This window comes from Phlebotomus argentipes, unplaced genomic scaffold (genome assembly GCF_947086385.1).
Source record: "Phlebotomus argentipes unplaced genomic scaffold, Phlebotomus argentipes genome assembly contig_2, whole genome shotgun sequence".
Lineage (NCBI taxonomy): Eukaryota > Metazoa > Arthropoda > Insecta > Diptera > Psychodidae > Phlebotomus > Phlebotomus argentipes.
This window is the reverse complement of record NW_026776162.1, coordinates 6,860,230-6,883,126: the sequence shown is the minus strand read 5'-3', so window position 1 is coordinate 6,883,126 and position 22,897 is coordinate 6,860,230. Positions and strand designations below refer to the sequence as shown.

The 22,897-nt window shown below is 39.8% G+C and overlaps 1 protein-coding gene across 1 annotated transcript in view; it reads right to left on the bottom strand.

Moving 5' to 3' along the window:
- Positions 1-22,897, bottom strand: part of LOC132264799 (microtubule-associated protein futsch) — a 46,757-nt gene that overhangs the window by 19,366 nt on the left and 4,494 nt on the right. The window contains exon 2 of the mRNA XM_059765121.1: positions 14,583-14,681. Within this exon, the coding sequence (XP_059621104.1) occupies positions 14,583-14,681 (99 nt within the window). The remainder of the gene's footprint in view (positions 1-14,582; positions 14,682-22,897) is intronic.

Genomic DNA, 22,897 nt, shown 5'->3' with positions numbered 1-22,897 from the left:
GGGCAGAAAAAAAATCGGAGGCGTTCTTGAGGGTGGAGATGGACAAAGTGTTTCCACGGAGTCTGAAACATCACTTTGGGCGTTTGCTGGGAATCTCATTCAGAGCTTTCACAACACACACACACCCCAACGAAACCACCCTTAAGCTCACATTGCTGGCACTTAAGCTCTCTCGCCAGACAAAACTTGGACAAAATGTTGTTGAAAAATGTCGAGAATTCTCCATAGAGGAGAAATAATAATAATCCGTGGCTTTGTGGGTGAAATTGCAGAGTAATGCTCTGAGACTGTGTTTAGAAAAGTTTTTCTATGCAAAAAATGGGAGAAGAATTTAGGCAATTGTTTCTGAATTGGCAATATTGGTTCTATAAATTGGCTGAAATTTAACTCAACACGCTTCCAAATTTACATTTAAAGCCATCTCTTCTCTCGTCATGAATTGTGTTTTCAACATGGTCAAAGAGTGGAAAGCTTCTCTGGATGTTTTATTAAATGCGGGGGTTGTTTCTGATGTCCAAATAAAACCTCCACTCTTTTATTGGGCACAAAATCATTCTTTTTGGTGGCTTTCTCTACACATAATGGCCCATGCAGGAGTATAAAAAGAAGTGTGGCGTATTTATAGAGCTGATATTGGGCGGAGGAAGAGATTGGTAACCGTGTCGGCGACGGCGACAGCAATAAAAGCGCCATAGACCATTAATTTTGAATTGCAGGGTGGAGAGAAGTGAAAAGTCACTCTTTTCCAACTTCCTTCTCCTGGGCTGCTTCGCCCTGAACACTCTCTCGCCCCGGATCAAGTGCAGAATGCTGGTGGAAAAATTAAAACAAGCGCCGTGTTTAATTTGGCAAAGAACTTTTTTTCCCTCCCATTTCTTGCACATGTTGGAAGGGGGAGGGAAATATTATAGTATTTTCTTGAGTATTTTTAAGTAAGAGCCACTTGAGCAGAACACGAAAAGCTGTAATTCTTACCCTTTCTCCGCGTGACGCGTTCTTTATGGCCCGCTTTCGCAAATAATATATTTGCAGGAAGGGAAATTTAAAAATTTCCTCCGCATTCATTCTGTCTTCCACGGGAAGTGGTGTGTGTGTGGAATGTTTCCCACCCTTTTGGCACAGCCCTAATCGCTTAATGGGGTGAAATATTGAACCGCGCACTTGGCCGAATGGTGAAAAGAGCTCTCATTATTTTAATTGCGATTTTATATCGTACGCCAATTGATAATTTCACACGCCTTTCAATTTGCATTTTATGTCTTCTGAAGACAGTTAAAAATTTATTATACAAATGATTCAATTTCAATATAATATCTCACAAAAGTTGTGCACATTTTTCATAGTGAAAGCACGACTTTAACGGGGAAAAATATCATTAGAATTCAGAGCGAAATTCATCAAACCTTCCACACCATCTTCAGGTCCCAAAAGGATGCCTCGATTGGGAAATAGGGTGAAATTGTTGGGTGTTCGATGGCATGAAATTCAATTTGCATCTAAGTATCATTTTTACATAAGATCCTCTTCGTTTTTTTTCATAAATTTTACATTCGCCCACACAATTCAATATCCAGGAATCGATTTTAACGTGAAACTGCAGAGAATGTCTTGAATTCAAAGGGAATTTCATACTGTTCGAGGAATTGTGAAAAACAGCGTCTTCTTATTTATTTATCGTCGAAACTTGACTGAGAATTGTAAGTTGGAGATGACAAAGAATCAGAGAGACAAAAAAAATGTATTTGAATCTCTGTCAAGTTTTATAGCAATTTTCCAAAACATTTTTCACAAATTGAATTTCACCAATCGATGTAATTTCAATTAAAATCCAATGCTGTGAGTGTATTGAATTATTGGCAGGTGAAAAGGCAATTGTCGGATGGTGAATTGCTGGGTAAAAGAGAGAGTGGACTTAATTAGATCCGATAAAAGCCACCCTCCAAAATGCGTGTCTGTCACGAATTTGTGTGTGTGTTTGCTCAATGAAAATACTGACCAGCCCGCCAGGCAATCAGTCTCCATCATCCAAAAGTCAAGATAAACCCAAAACGGAGAGCCATTCTTTTTTATAACTCACAAATTTTTCTATTACGCGCGCTCGCCCAAAAGCTGAAAGTTAATTAAGTCCCTCAGACGCTGACGCCCTTGCTTGGGCGACATAAGAATTTTCTTGTGCGAGTTTTCTCATCATAAAAATTATGTGAGAGAACACATGTTTTTCCGATAACGCCGCTCTTTCTTCTACGCCACTTTTCTTTTTTGGGGGCTCCCGAATGTGTGGCAAAAGAGATATCTCTTCTCCGAAGCATTGAAGGGATGAAATATATATACTGAGGCTTCTATCTTGGGTGCTAAGAGTCACCTTGAAACTTTTTTTTCCCACACTTTCTTACGCCTTTTCCCTCCATTGATTTTCCATACCTTCATTATTGCCGAGAGATACAAGAAAATCACTCACCGAAAGCAATAAATTTTAATTCGATCAACTCGAGAGGAGAGTATTTTTGAAACCGGAAGGCTTTCCAATACACTTTGTCTCTTCGCGCAGTGGAATTTACAAGAAATTACCGTATAATTACAAGATATGCCTCAACTTTTGCCTCCTTTCCGGCAATTCTAATTGTTCTTGTAAACTCTTGTGCTGGCAATTGTCACTCCTCAACTGCTAACGAGACACATTCTTAATTAAAGTTCTTGCTTTTTTCTTTTCTGGTTCTAAATAAATGAGAGATGCTGTCGGATAAAAATGGCAATTTTTAATTTGAATAATTACTAGAGCATCAAGGGTTGAAAGTGTTCTAGGTATTCCCTCATCGCCATTTCATTATGTTTCAAGCATCCCATTTGCATAATTTCATCGAGATTATAATATGTTAGATCTTTATTCGTATGAAAGCTGAAACCTTGTTGGGAAAGCAAGTTAAAGTGCTCTAAATTCAGTGATTTTTCAAATCCTGTGTGAAGAAAATGATTTATTCTGTGTACAAAATCGAAGAAATAAGACGATAATCCATAAGAATATGCTGATAATTCGATATTCAATCCACTCAAATCTATCTGAATATTATCCTTATCTCTCTCTCCGCATCCTCTTCGCAATTGGTACCTTTTTTCCTTTGCCATTTCATTACTTATCGCTGGATCCCTTTTCCGTCCCAGGCAAATGGCCATCCACAATTATCGGTCCACTTTCTTACCTCGCCAATAAAGTAAATCCCTTTCTTGCTGACTGTCGAAACTCATCGATCGCAGTTCCTGAACTGCGTTCTGACAAATTCGCTCAACTATAAAATCATACTCCAAGTGGAGCTGAAACAATTTCCGGGAGAGCTGCAAGATGCACAGCGACTAGGGATTTGGTGGAGAGAGAGTAAAAAAGGAGGCGCAAAAGCCCAGCATGAGGAATATTTATAAGGTTGCATCAAAAATAGAGTGCATCGCATAATAATTTTCATGGAGAGAATGTCACTGTTGCACTTTGTTGTGTGCATTCTGCCCCTTCTGATATTTATTTTCTATTTTCGTTCATCGCGTGTGTTACACTTCGTGCCCAAGTGACTCTCCCTGCATTTGCATTACTCCCCATATTCGCTTCTTCCTCTCACTTTGCGCCATCAGCAGAAGTCTTTACTCTTGTTTCTTTTTTCGGTGGTGCGGCGAGAAGGCACAAGAAAAGTGTGAGCGCGGCAGAAAGTCGCGCACGAGACCCAGAAACTAGCGAAGGGACGAAATTACCATGGAAATACCCAGAAAGATGACATTCTGCATATAATTATCTAAAACTCTTTGACATCGCAATAGTTTTGAATTTTGATTTGAATGCTCGTTAAAGTCACTGCGAAAGCGACACAGAGTCTGGCAAATGAGACAATAAATTCACAATGTGATAAATTTTGATAGACTTCCTCAGAACTGATGTAATTGCTATTCTCTTTCTTATATCTGGCAGTGAAATTCAGACTAAAAATATCCATTAAACAGAATCCAAATGTCTACGAAAATTGATCATGAGATGATAAAGTGTGAGGAATAAAATCAAGGAGAAAAGTTACTCATTTCACAACTATTTTCCCCTTAAATGTGTGTCTTGATCCTCGGCAATCTATCTTGTCTTTCTTTCCGGACGAATTTCTGCTCTTGATTGTACAAACCGGAAGCTGACAGCAATGGAGGCTCTCAAGATTCTGTCCAGTGATATAAATTATCTCATCTACCACGAAGTGAATTGACGCAACACGAGAAGAACTCTTTGCTTTCTGTGTGTGTTCCACTTTATGCCGGCCAAAGGGAATAACGATGCGAAAAATTATGCCAAATGCGAATGGCACCCGGAGGAGAAGAGAGAAATTCTCTGCAAAAATGATGGAATATTGCACCAGAGCATAAATCATGGCCATTTTCGCACAGAACTTGTCAACGTCCAGGAAGAATGTGGCGCACAGAGAAGTGGTCATGAGGACAAAAGAGGTGAACTTTCTCCCTTCACGCATATATCAAAGGCAAAAGCACCTTTTCTCCCCACTGGCGATCCCAAAGCGCGCGAGTGGAGAAATTACAATGGAAGCCATTTGGAGTGAGCAAGAAGTTAATATTGCTCATAAGCAGAGAGTTTTCGTCAAAGCTCTTTGGGTTTTGCTCACAGTTTTGTGTGGTGTAGAAAGAAAAAAGAGCGGGAAAGAGGAGAAAAATCCATCCAAGGCGTGTGAGCGCTAACAATTGAGTGCAGAAATGTGAACTGGGAGAGAAAAAGAGGCAAAAAAATCATATTAACTTTATTTGCACGAAAAAGCTTCCGCATCGAGAATGAGTTTATGGGCGCAAGACACGCCAGAATCGCGCACATTGAGTAGCTTTCTTCGACCGGCGCGAGGCGAAAAAAGGGGTGGGCAGAAAATGAGATTGACCCAGACAGAGGACTTCGCTTAATTATTGTAATTTTAATTCGCCAAAGTGGAGCAAATCCCAGTGATGGACGATTCTTGAATTTTTCCTCCGCTCGCTGTTGCACAACTGCAAAGCAATTCCTTTTTTCCACTTTCCTCTTCCGCCCTCTTCTTGCTCTCTTCGAGTCACGAATCCGCCGAGGACTCATTGGAAATTTAGAGAATCCCATCCATTATCTGTCTTGTACACTTATTTGAAAAATCAATTTGAGGAAATTTCGCAGGAAAGGACGAAACTTTGGCTACAGTCCCTCCTTCAAATGCTATGCCTCCTTCGGATGGGTTGTTTCTCTTCCTCCATCACTGACCTTTTCCTGCCATTGTGACGGCAATCTCCGTGAAATGGGAGATGATGAAACGGAAGTTTGGCGCTTTTATACATTTCCTATTGACTCGAAATGGATTTTATGTGTGCTTAACAGAGAGAAAAGAAAGATGATGAAGAGAAGAGGACTTTTGCTCACTCCATTTATCAACAAAAAAAATATTCTGAAGATTTTTGAGCATTTGGATTCATATTGGAGCTCCAAAAGTGCTGCAGTTCTTTTGATTAACGCAAACTTTCTTCAGACTTCACACTGTGTTTTGCCCGAGACAAGTAAAATATAGGCAATAGAGTTAAAAAACAAAATAAAAAGTTGACTGATGTCTGTGAAAAAGGAGACACGGAGCAAGAAAAGTCACTTCTCACGAGGCGAAAAAGATAAATGATACATCGAAACTCGAGAGGATGAAGGAAAAGAGCGAACAACTTCCCATTTTAGCAATTATAGTTAAAGGAGAAATTATTGAGAGAGAGAGAGAGAGTATAGAAGTAGGGTGAAAACGAGACTTTCTCAAACAATACGACGAAATGTCTTTATGGGTGAACTCACAAATGGTAATTGAAGATGTTGAGCGATTTTGGATATAAAACAAGAAACAAAGAAAGACATTTCCTCGTGCCTTTTTTTTGCTACGCGTTTCTCTTGTGAATTTTTACTAATTCCTCCTTCTTGTCACCATAAATTTTCATCTGCTGTGCGAAAAAAAGAGATTCCGTTGGAGTTTTCTTCACTCATCCTCGCACAATTGTCTGGCAATGTGTCTGTGTTCTTTCTCAACCCCTCGAGGGTGTCCTTTGAGTAATAGAGAATATGGAATAGATAAAATCACTTGCTCGTCCTCACTTTGTCCTTTGGTGTCTCTTCACCCTCAGTGTGATGGGTATTTTTTATCATTTGCGACCATTTTGGATAATCCAGAAGAAAAGGGGTGGAAAATCCACGGATATCTTTCACTGTTAATGGTCACAAATTGTTCATCTCGGTCACAATCGCAGGAAAAACTTCCCTTCGTCGCACATTTTGCCATCACCATTTTCAAGCAATACAAATTTCCAATTGAGTGATTTGCACAATTCACAGTGTGCTTGGCCGGCGGCCAAGAGTCTCCTCGGGACGTCCGAAAAACCATGTGAGCGCGCAACACACACTTCCTGAATTATAATGAATTTGTTAAATAATTTATTAACTAAACCATATATGTAGGTCTCTCCGAAAAACTGGACACAGTTTTTGCAAGCACTCTGCAAAGCCCACAAATTTCACCACCGCCGGCCAGTCTTTGTCGCAACATATGGTTGAGTGGCTGTCGGCGGATCGATTTTTGAATTAAGGTCGATATCGTCAACTCGCCCGGAAATTTAATGATAAATTATTGCGTGGTCTCTTGGATGGGTGAACTGGAGAAGTGTTAGAGGTCACTGAAATAATGTCTGCATGGCGAAAATGCTCGCATGTTTCACGCAGTCGACGGCAGATGAAGATATGGGGTTAATCTCCCTCTGACTTGCTCGCCGAAAAATCGATTTCCGATTTATTGCCTTTCAGTGGAATTGCCTCGGGGACAAGAACTCCGTGTTTGGCTTCTTTCGGAGCGGAATGGCAGTGAAATGCTAGCGCCAAGTGTGGTTTTGGCAAACTTTCTCAAATATGCAATATCTGTGATATTTACTTATCGATTTTTATGTTCATTTTGCGGTATTTTACTGGAAAAAAAACCTTTAAGATTTAACTGGGGAATGCTTAGTGTTGCTTATTCTCAAATTGCTAGTGAATTAGTTTTGACGGGATCTTCTCCTTCTATTTAGATCCTTCTTTCGTTATTAATCAACTGAAGAGGGCAGCACTTGCAGCAAGAGGGTTAAATTCTCTCTTTCAACTGTATTTTATGGACTTCTTTTGTACACTTGTGATAAATATCCACCCATTTCCTTGCTGATATTTTCCAAATTCACACCAGAAAATATGTTGATAACACACTCATGATAAATAGGAAATAATTTATTTCATTTCAGGGCGCATGAATAAATTTTTTCACTAGTTTAATTTCAGCTTGCAAACTCAGTGACTCTTAGTCAACAGAATCCATTTAATGCTGGCAATTTTCCACCCTCATTCCCAATAATTTTCTCTCATCGCCCTGAGAGAGAAAAAACTCCGTTGTATGCAAAAAAAAAAGAGAATGTGTGGCAAAAGTGCGAGAGATAAATTGATATTGATGCCAATTTCAGGGTGAGATAATGTGCAAGGAGAAAAAAAAATCTCTGAAATTGTCGTGCGGACTTGGTTGAAATTACACGCAATTTTGGGTGAAATTTTCATGGGTGACATTATGTCGCTGTAATACACTTAAGCCTGCGTGAATTTATAAGTTTCGGGATGGTCCAAATGACACCAATTCCATGTGAAAACCTTGCGAGAGGAGAGATGCTCGGCAGTCAATTATTAAATGCTGAGGAATTTTCCAACGTGACTTCGGGGGTGTCAGGATTTAATGGCTCAGACTCCGCATTGAGAGTGAAACTTTCGCCCTTATTACATTTTCGGGCGTGGGTGGGACAAATTGGGCGACAGATAAAAAATTCATCAAACCACCCAGCGGCAGAATGGCGACGGTGATGGTAAATTGCAATTGAGGTGGGAAATTGAATGAATCAAGTTCAGGTGAAATCTTCCCATCAAACTAAACTGTGTAAATTGTTAAGTGGGTCTTTTGCAGTGTTATCTGAAAATGCACTTAGTGCCGAGATGAAGCTTCCACTTGACACAATTGATAGCTTCAATATTGCATTTTTGAGCATCTTGAGAGTTGACGTTGAAATCGGTTTTCTTGAAGCAATTTCACGCGGCTCTCTCTCAATATGCTTAAGATCATTAGTCGTTCGTTCAGTTTCCTCCATGGCTTTGGCTTATGTCAAAGGGTCTAGAGACGAGGGCGTGTCATTCTCCACTAATTTATACACTTACAGCACCGTATAGTAATCCAATTTAAAATTTCATTGCCACGTGTCAAGTCGTGATGACATGTAGATGAATAATTCTATGAAAGAGAAATAGATTGAAGAGCAATTGCGAGGGTTTTCTCGCTGCAAATTGAGATTGAGACTTTGCACAGTAGGATTATCATTAATAAAGCATGACAGTCCTTTCTGCAAAGCATCAAATGACAATCCCTCTGGCGATGTTACCCAGCCTGGCCATCATTTATTCCGTCTTGCAAATGTGATCTCATAAATTAAACATGGTGAAGCATTTGAGAAAATTGAGCGTGCAACTTAATTACAAATTTTCCAAGACAACCATCTGCATACTTAAGGTCGAACTTGAGCTCACATAAACTATACCTTGAAGAGGGAGAGAGAAGCTCTTCAAGCAGTTTTGCAAGGATTAGCTTTTCCCGATAAATCCTCCATCGCCACAAGTGTAGCGCCCGTGAGAAAGGTGAGCGAGAAGGAGAGAGAAATTGTGCACTATCGCAGAAAATTCACATTCAATTTCACCATCGCCAAAGCACTTTTGCAACAGAAACACATTATCGATCGCCAACCCTGCGGAAAGTATATTCTCGCCCAGTCAAAGTGGAGCCGTCAGAAATCTGGGTGGTTCGCGGACACTTTTATTCACTCATCTTGGCATATTTTATTGCCTCGCAGCACGTGGAATTCATGGGTGTTTTATTTTCAGTGGGAAGATGGCGATTTATTGGAAAACTATGCGCTGTCATGGTGCAAAAATCGGGTGCGGTTTCGATCCATAAATACATCTGCAGACGACAGCATTTCCCTGAATTAAATGTCAACTTATACTAGAGATAAGCCACTCTTCCCGCACACATATTTCCTTAAAGCTTCTTTGTCTTCACCCCATGGAATCTCTCACGTATCAAAAACTCCTCATCGATCGTGGCAATTTATGGGTTTTTGGGGTAAAAAAGGTTTCGCGTTGCCCGTGAAAATTTTGCCTGAAAATTTATTTGCCACACAAAGCCAGAGAGAAAAGGTTGAAAGAAAGCTCCGGAGGATAAATACATATTTCTCTCCTGAAGATTCCTATCGAGAGTCCCATCAGAATTTATCATCACTTCCTATCCTCTGTTTTTTGGTGTGTCGGTGTTAATAAAGATAACTTAAATTGTCTTATTTTCACCCGAGCTGGAAAGTGTGGCTCGTTGTGAAAAGATGAGAAGTGATGTGATAAAAGTTACTCATGAATTTCATGACATTATTTGATTGCTAACTTTCTTCAATTTATGTCATTGTAATGTGTAACATTTTCTTGGCTTCGCGATCAAATTCGCGCTTCTCCACGCTCTCGGTCAGTTGGGGCAAAAAGTCCTGAGAATTATTGCCAAAGTTTTCTTCTCACTGGTTAAATTTGTTTTTCCACTATGAAAGCGAGAAATGAAAGCAAGATGTAGAAGAAAATTCCTGGAATATATTTTCCTTATAGCCATCATATTTTTGTTGTCATCGCAAAACACTGCGAATCTTCTTCAAATTACTTCAACAAGCAAAAAATTATTTACAATTCCTCAATGAAGAAAGTGATAAAAGCTTACACAGCCGAGTTTTCCTCTTTTGTTCGGTATTATTTAGCCCGCACGCTGAAGGAAATCCTCTTCTCTGCGCCATTTTATAGCCCTCAAACAATAGCGAAGGGAAGTTAATGAAGTCTTCCTTGGGGTAGATCAAAGACGTTAGACGTTTATCAGGCTTCTCAGCAACACTGACGAATTGTCTACTAAATTTGCAATATTCGGAAGTGCACAAAAGCGCAAATTTACTTGCTAGAAAGGCGTCAAATATTCGTGCAATTAACTTTCCTTCACACACAGAAAACTGTGAATAAAGAGAGGAATTATAAAATAATTGTTTTATAGTATCGATTCTGTTAGGCATTGAAATAACTTTTTACTTTCTCAGCACTTTCAGTGAAATTCAAACTCGCCCACTTTCGCATTCATTGCAGGTTAATTGATTTTTCGTGGGAAAAATTTACATTTCTTCCCGTGAAATTTGTATTTATAAATTAAATCACCAGAAAGCTTATCAGAAAGTCAATATAAACATTCATAATATATTGGAGGAGAGTTTAAAAATATCACAGTCGAAATGGTCAAAATTGAATTTCGGAGTTCAATTAGTGCCTTTCAACCCTTTCGACCTAAATTTTCAGGCTATTTCCGTCGTTTTTCACCTTTCTAAGAGCACAAGAATTGACTGGCTTTGTTCGTTTCTCGTGAGACAAACACTGTCAGCATTTGCATGAACAACTAGACATACTACTATTCTGGAGTTAACATTCTGATGCATCAGAAATTTGTTGTGAGAAACTTTGAATGCAGTGAAATTCAGTAAATCATGATGAAGTCCATGAAGGTTCATAGAATATACTATTTTCCACTTGATGTGCGCAAAATATTCCATTTCTATTCAATAAAGTAGCATTTCGCACATCTAAACTGGAACATTGTTGGGCTCTTTCACCGCAAATTGCATAACTCAATTTCATATTTCCCAGCATTTCAGCTGTAAAAGTAAAATCCGCATAAATTCAGCCTGATGAACTCTTTCACAAGGCAACACAGCATCAGCAAAACATCCTCTTCAGCTCGATAATCAAACATGAATGTGCGGGAAAATGCTATGGAAAAACGCAATTAATTCCACACATGAGCTTGAGCTTTTTTTTTGCTTCGCCGCCACCATTTTTCGTCACAGCTTTTTCTGACCACTGACGCTTTTCTTCCACACTCCGAGCGAGTGGCAATATATATTGGCTTAGCCTGAAGGCGAAAAAGTAATAGTAGAAAATTTCGTAAGTTTGTTAAAAGGCAAAAAAGATCCATTTTGAGAGTTCGACTTGGAATTTTTGCAGAGCTGTTCAATCTTCAGCTCTTGTGCACGCGAAAATGAGACGAGAAAACCATAGGAAAGCAAAGTATTTTTGGGGCTTTTCCTGCACGTGAAGCAAAAAAGACTTCACAGCGAAGAAACCTCTCGTGGATCCATAAGATAGACACCAATTTCACTTACGTGACTTGCACATTTATTCTCCTTAGTTTTCCCCATGTTTTTCCCAAAGACAAACATACCTCGTTGTATTTTCTTTTTGCGTTGTAACCAAAAAAAATTGTCCTACAGAAGAGTTTCTTTTTCCTCACTCTTGCGTGAACACTTCTTGTTCATCTGGCGTTTAAAGGATTTTTTGAGGTCAAGAAAAGCATCTAAAAATTGTATTTCAGCTATTAAGCTTTTATAAGACATTACAAAAGCTTTGCTGAGCTGAATTTCACAAAAAGTCACTTTTGCTACCCTTTCATATTTAATTGCATTCAGATCAAGTCAGATGAAGATATTTCCAAGAGAATAAAGTCACTTTTCACATGGACAAAATGCCATTCATGACTGGAAAACAAAGAGAAACTTACAAATAATATACAAGATTATGACACCAAGAGGGAAAAGTATCCCTGTGAGAAGACGAATATCTTCCAAGAAGTTGTAAATAAATCAGTCATACGGAGATATTCCACGAAGGTATTCCTCGTGCAGTCGTTCAGCAAATAAATATATTGTTCTCCAGAGTTTTGCGCTCTGGCGATGGCAAAATATTTGCTCAATTGCCGTCAAACGAGCCTGTCTTCCATCTGGAATTTTTGTCAGGACAAATAAGGTTGGTCCTTCTCTCCCACGAAACAGGAGAAATACATTCCACCCAGACACAATTCACGTTCATATCGTGCAACTATTGATTCCACTGAATATTGAATATGTTTTCGGCTCTCGGTATTTTCGGGGGGGGATGGCAATTGAGGCACGTGAGGAAGACAAAGTGTGGCAGTCATTTCGGTGATGAGGTGGATTTTTCCTTAGTTGAAAGCCCTTTCGGCGCCTCTAGCACTTTTGGGTGGAATTTTATGAGATTTCATGGCAGAAAAAGCGTGTCACGTGGGAATGATTCCACCCTACTTCGTAGTATATAATATTCATGGGGCAGAAAAAATATAAGAGTTTCTCTCTCAGTACATTCTCCACCCATTTCGCCACCTCTTTCACACATGAAGGCAACTTTCGAGGAATTTCACATGTAAATTAAGACGAGTGTGTGTGTGTGTCGCATTTTTTTTCCGAAAATAGTACGCTCGTGAGGTCATATCTAATGAATGTTGTGCTTGTGTGCAGAGTTGGGCATAAAAATATTAACTTATTCTGCCCATGGGGCGGCATTAGGAGGAAATGGAGGGACCAAAGGTGGAAATTTTCCAAGAATATCCCAAGATAATCGCATGAATTCGATTTCTCCACCCTTCGTGAGGGGCTTCTCTGTTTTTCCCCGCAGCAAGATACCCATGGATTTTCCACCAACTGACCTATGCCTTCGGAATTGTCTTATCGCGAAGGGACGACACATGAGAGTTTGTTTCCTTGTGGCGACTGAGCGCCGAGGGGAGACGGTCGTGCCAGGAAAGCATAGAGAAAATCCTGTGCTAAACGGAAAATTCGAGGGTGGAAAAGACATGAACCAGGGGAGATAAGAAGAAAAGTGGGCGATTATTGCAGTACAATTCGTTGTAAATTTATTCGCCGGAAGCTCTAAATTTGACCAACGGTTCCCAAGACAACAACACCATAGCCACATTCTCTCTTGGGGTGTTATTTTGAAAGCGCCAATCGATTGTGTGGCGCATTCAAAACGATTGCTCCACATTTCAGTGGCGCATTCAGGAAAACATTTCACCAATTTATTCCCTTTTCTCCATCGCACTGTGTTCGTGAAGGAATCCCCGCGAGAGGGACTTATTTTGGCCTCCTTCGTGGAAGAATGTCCTCCAGAATTAGTTTACCTCTGAACACTCAGAGGAAAACGAAACATCCAGAGCCACAATTGAATAAAATAGTTTTCTCTCTAGATGTTTAGTCAGTACGCAACATTTTTCCGTGGAAATCCGTCACTGCCTGCAAACTGATTGCCGGACGAAGAGGAGGGGTTGGAGTGTTTTAGGGGTAGGAATTTGAGTGACAAAGCCCTGGGGAAAATTGTCGCTCCTCGACAAGTGTACAGCAAGGGTATTTTTTTGTCCACAGCGGCAAAAGCGAACGAAATCACACGGCAAGGAAAGCGAATAGAGCGCTCAGAGTGCGACAAAAATGTTTCCCACACATTTTATCCAATAAACCATGAAAGTTTCACGAGGTGAGATTGATGATGTGTGCCCACCTATCGCTAAAAGGACGACAATCCCTTGAATCATTGTCAACCCTCTCCAGGACTCATCCCCGCATTTTCCGGTGATGTACAAATAGAGTCGTTAAATGGGCTTTGGGAAGTGACATAAATTCCCCCTTTAGTTCGCCACTACCACAAAACGCGGCCAGGAAGTTGGAACGAATGAAGATTTCTCGCTCCTCCTGGTGGCCAAGAGTGTTGTTGAGAAATTACAAGACTTCCGAAGGATATTTTTTTTGCTACACAGTGTCTTAAGTGGATTGTTGGAAAGTCGTTAGTAAAGTTATTGGTTGAGCGAAGAGATTGTTCAAGAATAACACTTCTTAATTGTGCCAAACTACTTCACAAGCTTAGAGATTTTATCGGGACACAGAAGTTTGTGGCTAAATTCAAAGTATGAATTAGCAATTAAGCATATAAACTTGCAGGGAATCGGATTAAAATGGGAGAAAAGCTCCAGGATCAAATTATAAAGCCATTCCTTATCTCTCTATTTATGAAAGAAAATCTCCGGTTCTGGCACGAGTTTTTGATCTAAAATGATGCACAATAAGGGAAAAATCGATACATCAAATTGGATGCTATATCAAGAAAAGCTCATCCCCTCTTCTGGCCTCTCAGCTCGCAGCTTTTTCACCCAACCAACCGCAAAGTGGGTGACTTTGAGGCAGTCGCACAAAGGATGCGGGCGGAAGGCTGCAGAACGTGGATGATGATGGATGGGTGAGTTTATGAGCTTTCAGAGCTTTTTCATATACATATTTTTCACATAACATATATGCCTCAAGCTCAGGTGAAACGTGCAGAAACACTTGCAACACTCGTGAGCTTGCTGAAATGTGAAGTTGTTGGAAGATCTATGAGTCTTCATGGATTTCAAGTGATATATTTTCCGCTCTGGCTAAGGGAGAAATCCAAGAAAATCACACCCTTAAATTTATACCTCAAGTAAATGTCAATTTTCCGAACACTCTGGATATAGTCATGATTTTGTGGTGATTCTCTGGCTCACAGGACAATTCGTAATCCGCGGCGAGATGGAAAATTCCACGTGTGTGTGTGAATAGAATTGACATAAATAACTCACCATGACGAGCTTCTTCACCCTCTGGCGCATGAAGGGTAATCGTATTCAACTCCTCCTCCAAATCAACATGACAGTCTGACACGTCCCAAGATAGGAATCCTGAAATCAAAAATTAATTGCTTGAGTTAGATGCATTGAATTGTGAGCCACAAGAGTTGCAACTTTCCCAAATTCATCCTCATCATTAAATCCCCATCGTTTCGCCCCAATTCTTGACCACTCAAGAGCGCCGAGTTAGCATATTCATAAATTCTAGGACAAGGTTCTTCCTAAATTTACTATTTCAACTGGTTTTCTGGCTGCCAGAGATTTATGTGTGCGCAATTGATGCATATTTTATTAGGAATTCCCTCGATTTAATTTGGTCTCGTTTTGGTATTCAGCGAAAAAGTTGCTGGCTTTGATATTTGCTTCTCTCCGTTTGTTTGCTCATGGAATCTTCTGTCTGTTCCAAAGACAATTACCCCATTATATATATAGACTTATGCAAGACCAATTTACCTATGATAATTGCTTTATTTGTTGTACAAACAAATTAGCTATGATGTTTCATGTTGATGCAAGACATTTTCACCCATTCGACTTCATTATCAATTCATGAATTTATTATGCAGAAAACACACATTTTTGTCGACATTAAATTGTGATTCATGAGAGCAGATGATGAAATATCAGTCACTTGATTAGATATTTAAAAATGCAGAATCTGCCTTGCCTTAATAGACTCCCAAGTGATCAGTGGATTGAGTTACTTATTCAAACGCCATACAGACAAGCGCGTGTGTCAATGTTGAGAGACATGTGCGAGTCTCATCTCCCCATCGATTTATGAATAACAGATAAGTTGTGGAAATAATTGCAGAATATCATGGAAGTGGTTGGGCGAAATTGCGTGGCGATGGGGTGAAATTGTAATGATCATTTGACCTTTTCTGCCCTGTCACTCGGTCAGTTGGGAAGGTGGCCAATAGAATTTCAGCCATGGCATGAAATATGCATGGAATCCAGCGGCATTTGGGCACTCATTGAGGTGCCGAAGAGCACTTTGAGAGCCCAGGCATTCACATAGCACAAACAATACGTCCATAAGCTGCCATACAAGGCCCATCGGCAGTCATTCACTGAAACTTTACTGATTCACCCAAATGAAGTTGGCCAATCGATGAGTTTAATTCAATAAATTTCACATCTTTCCTGTGTGTCTCAAACTTGGCAATCACACACACACGCTCAACAGCATTTATATGACACGCAATATACTTTTATTCATTCAGCACACGATCATTTCCCTTTTATTTAGCCCCAAATGGGAATTGATAAAATGTATAGAAACTTGCGTCCGAAATGCCTTATCGCGACGCTTAATCAGGAGGACTTCGCGAGTGCCAAAATTAGACGAGAGATTGAATCCAATAATGGGACTGAAAACGTCACGTGAATGACCCAAATTGATTTGGGGGACTTTTATCAAAATGGAGAAATGATTTTCTGGGACATTTTATCAATTTAATTGAGTATAAATATGGAAATGTGAGAGGAATATAAAATTGTCCAAAAACGTGATTTGGCGCACATCAAATGGCCATCAAGATTATCGAAATTGGGACATAAAAGTGCCACTGATGAAAAATACAAAATTCAAAGGATTTTTCCTTCCCTTTTCCACACCTACGCTGACAATTGCCGAAATTATTCATGAGCGCACTTATCTAAATTTAGATGTGAATGTAACGACCTTTCGAAAGCTCTCCACATCTTGAGAAATTTTCAAGCTGAAATAGACATAGACTTGCCGTCATATTGTGAGATTATAAATTATTCCCATTCTAAATCCACCAAAGCACATGAAAATTGTATATGCAGAGAAAAGAACGTTTAGACTATGTATTTTTGCTGGTGCCAAAGCAAAAACACGGGATAAAATTGTCACAATTAAGTGTAGACTTTATATATTGTGAAAAAATCCCCACGACAAAGTTTGTCTCTCTGCCTGAAGTTGAAGATTCCGAGAGATTTAATTGGCGGCAGCGCTCTGATGCTTGGGAAAGACCCAAGAGGGTGAATTTAGAGTTGGCTTGGAAAAACAACTTGTGACGGAATTCCCAATTGGAGAGCAAACGAATCGCCGTATAAGGACATGCCGGGGACGCATGTGCAACATCGTCAACCATTGCTGGAGGGACAATAAAAAGGACGTTGTTTTCCAGCATTTTGCACATCGCGCGACTGTGGCGCATTTTGTGTTTGCTGTGTTGAGATATCGAACTGAATGGCAAAAAAGCCACCACTTGATGCTCTCCATGGCAAAATAGCCAAAAAGCACTCATGATGAGGAATAATTGGTGAGCAAATTGGCCCAAGTTTTGGAATTTTCATAAACACAGGCTGGCATTAATGCACACATTATTGCCACTGTAATCCATTGAAAAGTAATCCTCTCAGGCACTTGCAAGGGATGGCATTAGAGCCGTTGACCACACTGTGGCCGGGGGTGGAATTTAATGACTTTTCCCAGTGAGTGTGCAAAATCGCCGGCACCACCCAAATAATGCGCACATATTTCACCACCTCTTGACACTGCTGCATTATTAATTGCACTTAATTGGCCCGTAGATTAGCACTTCAATGCAAGCCGGCAAGTATTAGTAATGACTTCAGCCCAGGCGATGCCGTGAAGTTGCAAAAGTCGCGCGGAAATCGATACAATTCTCTCACATGTGAGAAATATGCTTTCAACTTAATTGAGAGATTCTGCCAATCCGACGCTGAAAAGCACCACGGATTTTCCTAAGCGCCAGAGATCGCATGCTGGCAGCCACGGGTGAGTACAAGTGTGTGTACAAATTTAATAAAATGGCAAATGATTTATTGAATTTCGTACTAATTAATTTTGCCATTGCATGACAAATTTTCATATATGCAATTTTAATATTAATGAAAATCACTTTCTGTTTCGTGTTTCTGAATAATGCGGTGAGTTTTGCTCGTTTTACTCAAATTTAATCCCATGTGATGAGTTGTTGTTGGCAAAATGTATGCAAACAAGGTGGATATTGGCTTGAAAGAGGAGTTTTAATTAAAAATAAAAATGCACAGAAGTGAAAATCCATTGAGAATGCAGGAAATTGCATCACTATCTAGTTTAGATGTTATTTTAAAGCCCAGTGAAGGGGCAAAAATGCTGTTTATGGTATTTTAGTGACAGTTCTGTTGCTTTCGATAGCTTTTGATAGCAGAAAAAAACTCCTTATGATCTTGGCGTCTTCTAGAGAGATTCAGAGAATTTAATAGGCTTTTCAACGCACTAAAGGGAAAGGCAATGTGATAAGCAGATCAGAAGATATGATTTTTTGAATGCCGGAAAAGGGAGACAATAGAAAACCTCGAATTTCCACTGTCTTAGACATATCAAAGACAAATGTGTGGTATCATAAGAAAGAGAAAAATGAACTCTTCAGATGGACTCTTTGATTCATCCCTCAAATAATTCTTTTATTTTATTTTTCTTTTTTCTATTGCACTGTGTTATTCACCCCTTGTGTCGCGTGATAAAGAGCGAAACAGTTCACTTTCATCACTCTCTGATGAGTAGTTCAGCGTGAAAGATAAATGGTGGTCATTCGCTGGGCAATAAGACAGTCTGATAAAACAACAGTTCTTGCAGTTAAATTTGTCTTCGGCGCTGCCCATTGAGTATAAATCTTCGAGAGCAATGCGCCGGGCGAGACTTGGTGGGTGTGAAATTGGAGTGAAATGTTAGACGAGGTGTTTCACGCGACGTCCGGTGGAAATTTCTCTGATGATCACTGATCGTGTTAACCTACTGATTCGGAAATCCATATAATCAGCCTTGGTCACTGCTCGCTCTGCTGCTACAATTTCATCTCGCTTCTCACTTTGCCCGTGTTAAACGAAGGCGATCCTCCTCCGTTACCATTCACTGCATATTTCTCCAGCGCGCGCTCCAAACTTCGCCAATTTCTTTCTCATCAACATCCATGGCCAGACTAATTTGCTAAGTGCTCAATAGCCCCACAATCTGCGGAGCAACACAGCAGAGTCAGTCAATTTAAATACAGAGGCTGCGATGCATAAATAATGCACATTTTCACGATCATGGTCTTTGCCAATGCATCCAAATGAAAAGCGCAGCGGCGGCGGCGGCGTTTCGTGAGGAAACCGCCGCACAATGCGCGATGTTTGCTCTCTGCCTGATATTTGCTGTGAACAAAGTTCTTCGGCGTGATTTCGCCAAAATGCACCTCACGAGAGACGCGCAGCGTCTAAATATACAAGACATTCACACTCGGCGATGGCATTTCTTGGATCTGGCATCGCGCCTCTGCCGCGATGCTTTTTGTTGCCTCCATTTGGCAAAATGCAAATAAAATGCCCAAAATAGATTGTGTCGCATGCAAGGAGCCGGAAAAATGGTCGGTTTGACGAGATGCGGCAGAAGGAGAAGTGCGCAGAGGAGGAAAAATGTGCAAGACGATGGAGAGACAAAATACAGCACGCGAGAAAAACCGATTTATCAATAGAATATCTTTGCCAAAGTGCATTAACCCGATGCTGAGTTAATTGAAAAGTGGCCGTGAGTGTTCACGAGTGAGAGAGGAAATTGAGAGTTAATGAGGGAAAATTCATTGAGATATTGAATTATCTCTCGCATGTCTCAGCCAAACATCAATTCTTGCGGCAAATTTGAAATTTTCCCACATCACAGTGACAGATTTTTCTCAACCCCCCCTCAACATCGACTTAATGGGAAATTAATTTCCCAGAGCTGCACACCCTCAAATCCGCCCAGTGTTGTGTTTCTGGGTCAGCATTAAAGTATCTATGCGACGGGGAAGGGTGAAATTATGGTGCTTACACAAGATATAAGAACCAATTGAGGACTTTTCCAATTCTATTTTGCTCGTAACTTTCTCGAAGGTTTATTATTTCGACATTCAATGCTTGAAGTCTCTTCTCGACAACTAAAATGTTTATCGTGCTTTGCATTGCTCCTGTGTATATTGTGCTATTGTTTCCAGCAGAAGAGCCTTTTCGAAAGCTCTTGTGCGGTGAAATTTCAACACAATGTTCTCGAGATTGGCAGAAATCAATGGAAACGCCCAATGCAGTGGGAGCGTTTTGACTCACCAATTAAACTCATGGATGTCTCTCGTCACGAGTGTGATGTTTGAGCTTCAGATCACGAGAGCTTTTACGAGTACATTTACTGTGTTTTGTAAAAAAAAGCACACACTTGCAAGTTGACTGAAAAATAATCTCAATTACAGCTTTCCTCAAACTTTTATCGTGTTAGATTAAAGCGATTACAACACCACCATTCACCCAATGCATTTTTGCCAACTTATAAAGCCACCCCCGCACTTTATGGAATTTCCACGATATTTCTGGGAGGAAGTGCTGCAAATGGACGCCACAGTGAATGCACCTCTGCATGGTCGTGTGAGGTTGGGATTTATTTCATGGCATTTGCAGTATTTTTTGCCATCCTTTCACCACATTCACCTTGCAATAATTCTTCCTTCCCTCCCACGTTCACCAACAATGGAGCCATACAATATGAAGCTCATTCCTCCCACAGGGTGGATTTCATACAATCACTCTCCGCGGGCTTCCCTTCTCCAATTGCACACAGAGTCGCTCTCTCTCTTTCTCTCGCCAACGCGACTTTCTTCGCCGTCTTCAACGCATGCAAATTCACTCGCAATGCTGCGCCATAGCTCATCATCCTATTTGCCAAGTTCCGTGAGTTGAGGAGACAAATGGATTGATTTATATGCTTAAGCATAGAGTCTCAACAAAGTTGATCACTTGACGGATGAATAAGACATTTTCAAATAGAATTTTTCACAAAATTCCTACAATTTTAGCTTAATGAACATTTCTAAGAGCGATTACAGACTAGCCGATTATCCACGGGAGGATCCCTCGATGTATCGAAGGTTTAGCCGATTTTTTGGGTTTTTCGACGGCAGCGCCCTCATGCGAAAATGCGCCGAAACATTGCACGACTCAGTAAAGGCAAAATGGCGAATCTCTTGTGAATGATTTCCTGGATTATTAAAATCATTCAATTCTTCTGCGAGTCATCAATTTTCGCAATTTTAACGTAAAATTCACGCTTTTGAAGTACATATGCAAATCAACTGACAGCTGAACACACTAAGCACAGTGTCGCTAGTGTCGACAAAGAAGAATAATCCCTGAGTGTGTTTAGCGCCAATTCAGCCACAAATATGGCTAATCCATACTTTGAGTGTTTGAAGGAGCACATCAACCACGACTTATCGCTGATCTGACTTTTACACACAACAGGCTCATCCACTGAGGATTGATCCGAGTTCGCGCCGATTCGAGGATAGGCGGCAAGTCTGTAATCGCTCTAAGGTTTGTTTTCAATTCTTTTGATTGAAAATTGCTTAAAGACGGTGTTTAAATCGCCGTTTAGGCAGAAAATGAAGGAGTTTCAGAATCCAAATGCACTTATTTTGTGTGCGTGAGACAGAATGCTTTCGGGACACTTTATTATTCTTCCCAAATCATGTAATTTAGGCGCGGTTTTTTCAGTCTGATATTCTAGATTGCGTGAAGTTCTATTGAATAACTCAATTTAAGACATACAATTGAGCAGAATGCGTGTAAAATTTTGCATGTTGTGTAGTTTTGTAATTTCTCTGCACTCTTAAATACTCAGCAATTGAAATATTGAGTAACATTTTTTTTACAGATCCACTTGAAATTCCAACCGCATTGTGTCATAATGAAAATTCATAGGTTAATGAGAGGAATTCATAAGACCACGCATGATAAAACCCGAATTTTTTTTCTCTGCATTACACAAATTCCACCTGAAAACCACTTTCCTCACATTTTTTTTCACTTCTTTTTAACACTGCTTATTAAATGGTTTGCTTTGTTTTGTCTGGTCTAAGATTGCAAGAAGTGTCAAGCTCTTCAAGTCTGTTCTCCTGATTTGTCAAGATATGCAATTTGCCATATAATTGCAATAATTTCTGCAAACTACTTAAGTGTGATATTGTTGGTGGGAAAGTTTTACTCTTCCTTAGAGCGTTGTGCTATATTTCTGTCGTTTTGCATCTGCATCACTGTTTGGGAACTCACTTAAAATGGTTATATATTTAATCCCTTGCATACAATTCACAATAAAATAAAATAACATCCTTTTGCAGTTTACTATAAATGCAAATAGCATAAAAGTTCGCTGTGCATAAATCTATCAACTCGGTAATTGTGAATTTGGCAGTTCACGAATTCTTTTCCTCTATATTTAGTCATGTCAAGCATCTCCAGGGAAAGTCCTTTTAGCACTCATTAAAAAGCCATAAAAATCAACACGCTCTCTTTATGGACTTTCTGTGATTCACATTTCCTATGATGTTTCTGGGTGTGGCTTTGGAGTGGCAAGAAAAAGGTCAAGCCAACATCAAAGACTGCATTTTTTCGCTCTAATGTCTGCGAGCACGTTTCTGCTTCATTGTGATTAATTTGCAGTACAAAACAGGCGAAGAACTGCTGGTGCGTCATTATATAATAGACAGAAGGAAGAACATAAAATGTGCTACATTTCAATTGGAAATTGTCCAGTTGATTCTCCAGGCTTCTGGCTTTATTGGCAATCACTCAAAATGCATATTGGATTTTATTGGCTTCACCGGTGAATGATGTAAACTCCAAAACGCCATCATTTAATCAAGGGTCACGAAGAGACCAAAATTGAGCTGTTTGATGGCACGCCAAAAAAAAAGCCCATCAAACTGCGAAATTTCATTTGGCCAACGCTGAACTCACTAATTATTGCAGCGCGAAAAATATTTTGTAATGAAATTCTTCATTTTTTTTTATCATTCATACAAAACACACAATATTATTTATCTTTTGCTGACCATTCGTGCTGCACACTCAATACTTTGGCCGATGTTTTTTTTTGATTTATTTCATCCCTCCAGGGAAATTATTCTAATCTCCATCGCGATGGTTGTTCAGAAATAATTCGAATATTTCAATGTAATGTAGTATGATTTTTTGTTATGCAAATTTTCTGTATAATATTTTCCCAACTTCAATGCGGCTGAATTTATTTGCGGTTGAAAAACAGGAGAATTTCTCTCTATAATTTCCACCCGCTGACTTATGATTGTTGTATTTAATTCTGTGCAAAAAAAAAGAAGTCTCTCGCAGAGTTTTATTTTTGGGTCAGTAACAATGCCTATAAATTTTTTTTTCGGTAAATTTTCCGTGTAGAGAAAAGAGCGATTGCGCAAGATGTGTTTTAAATG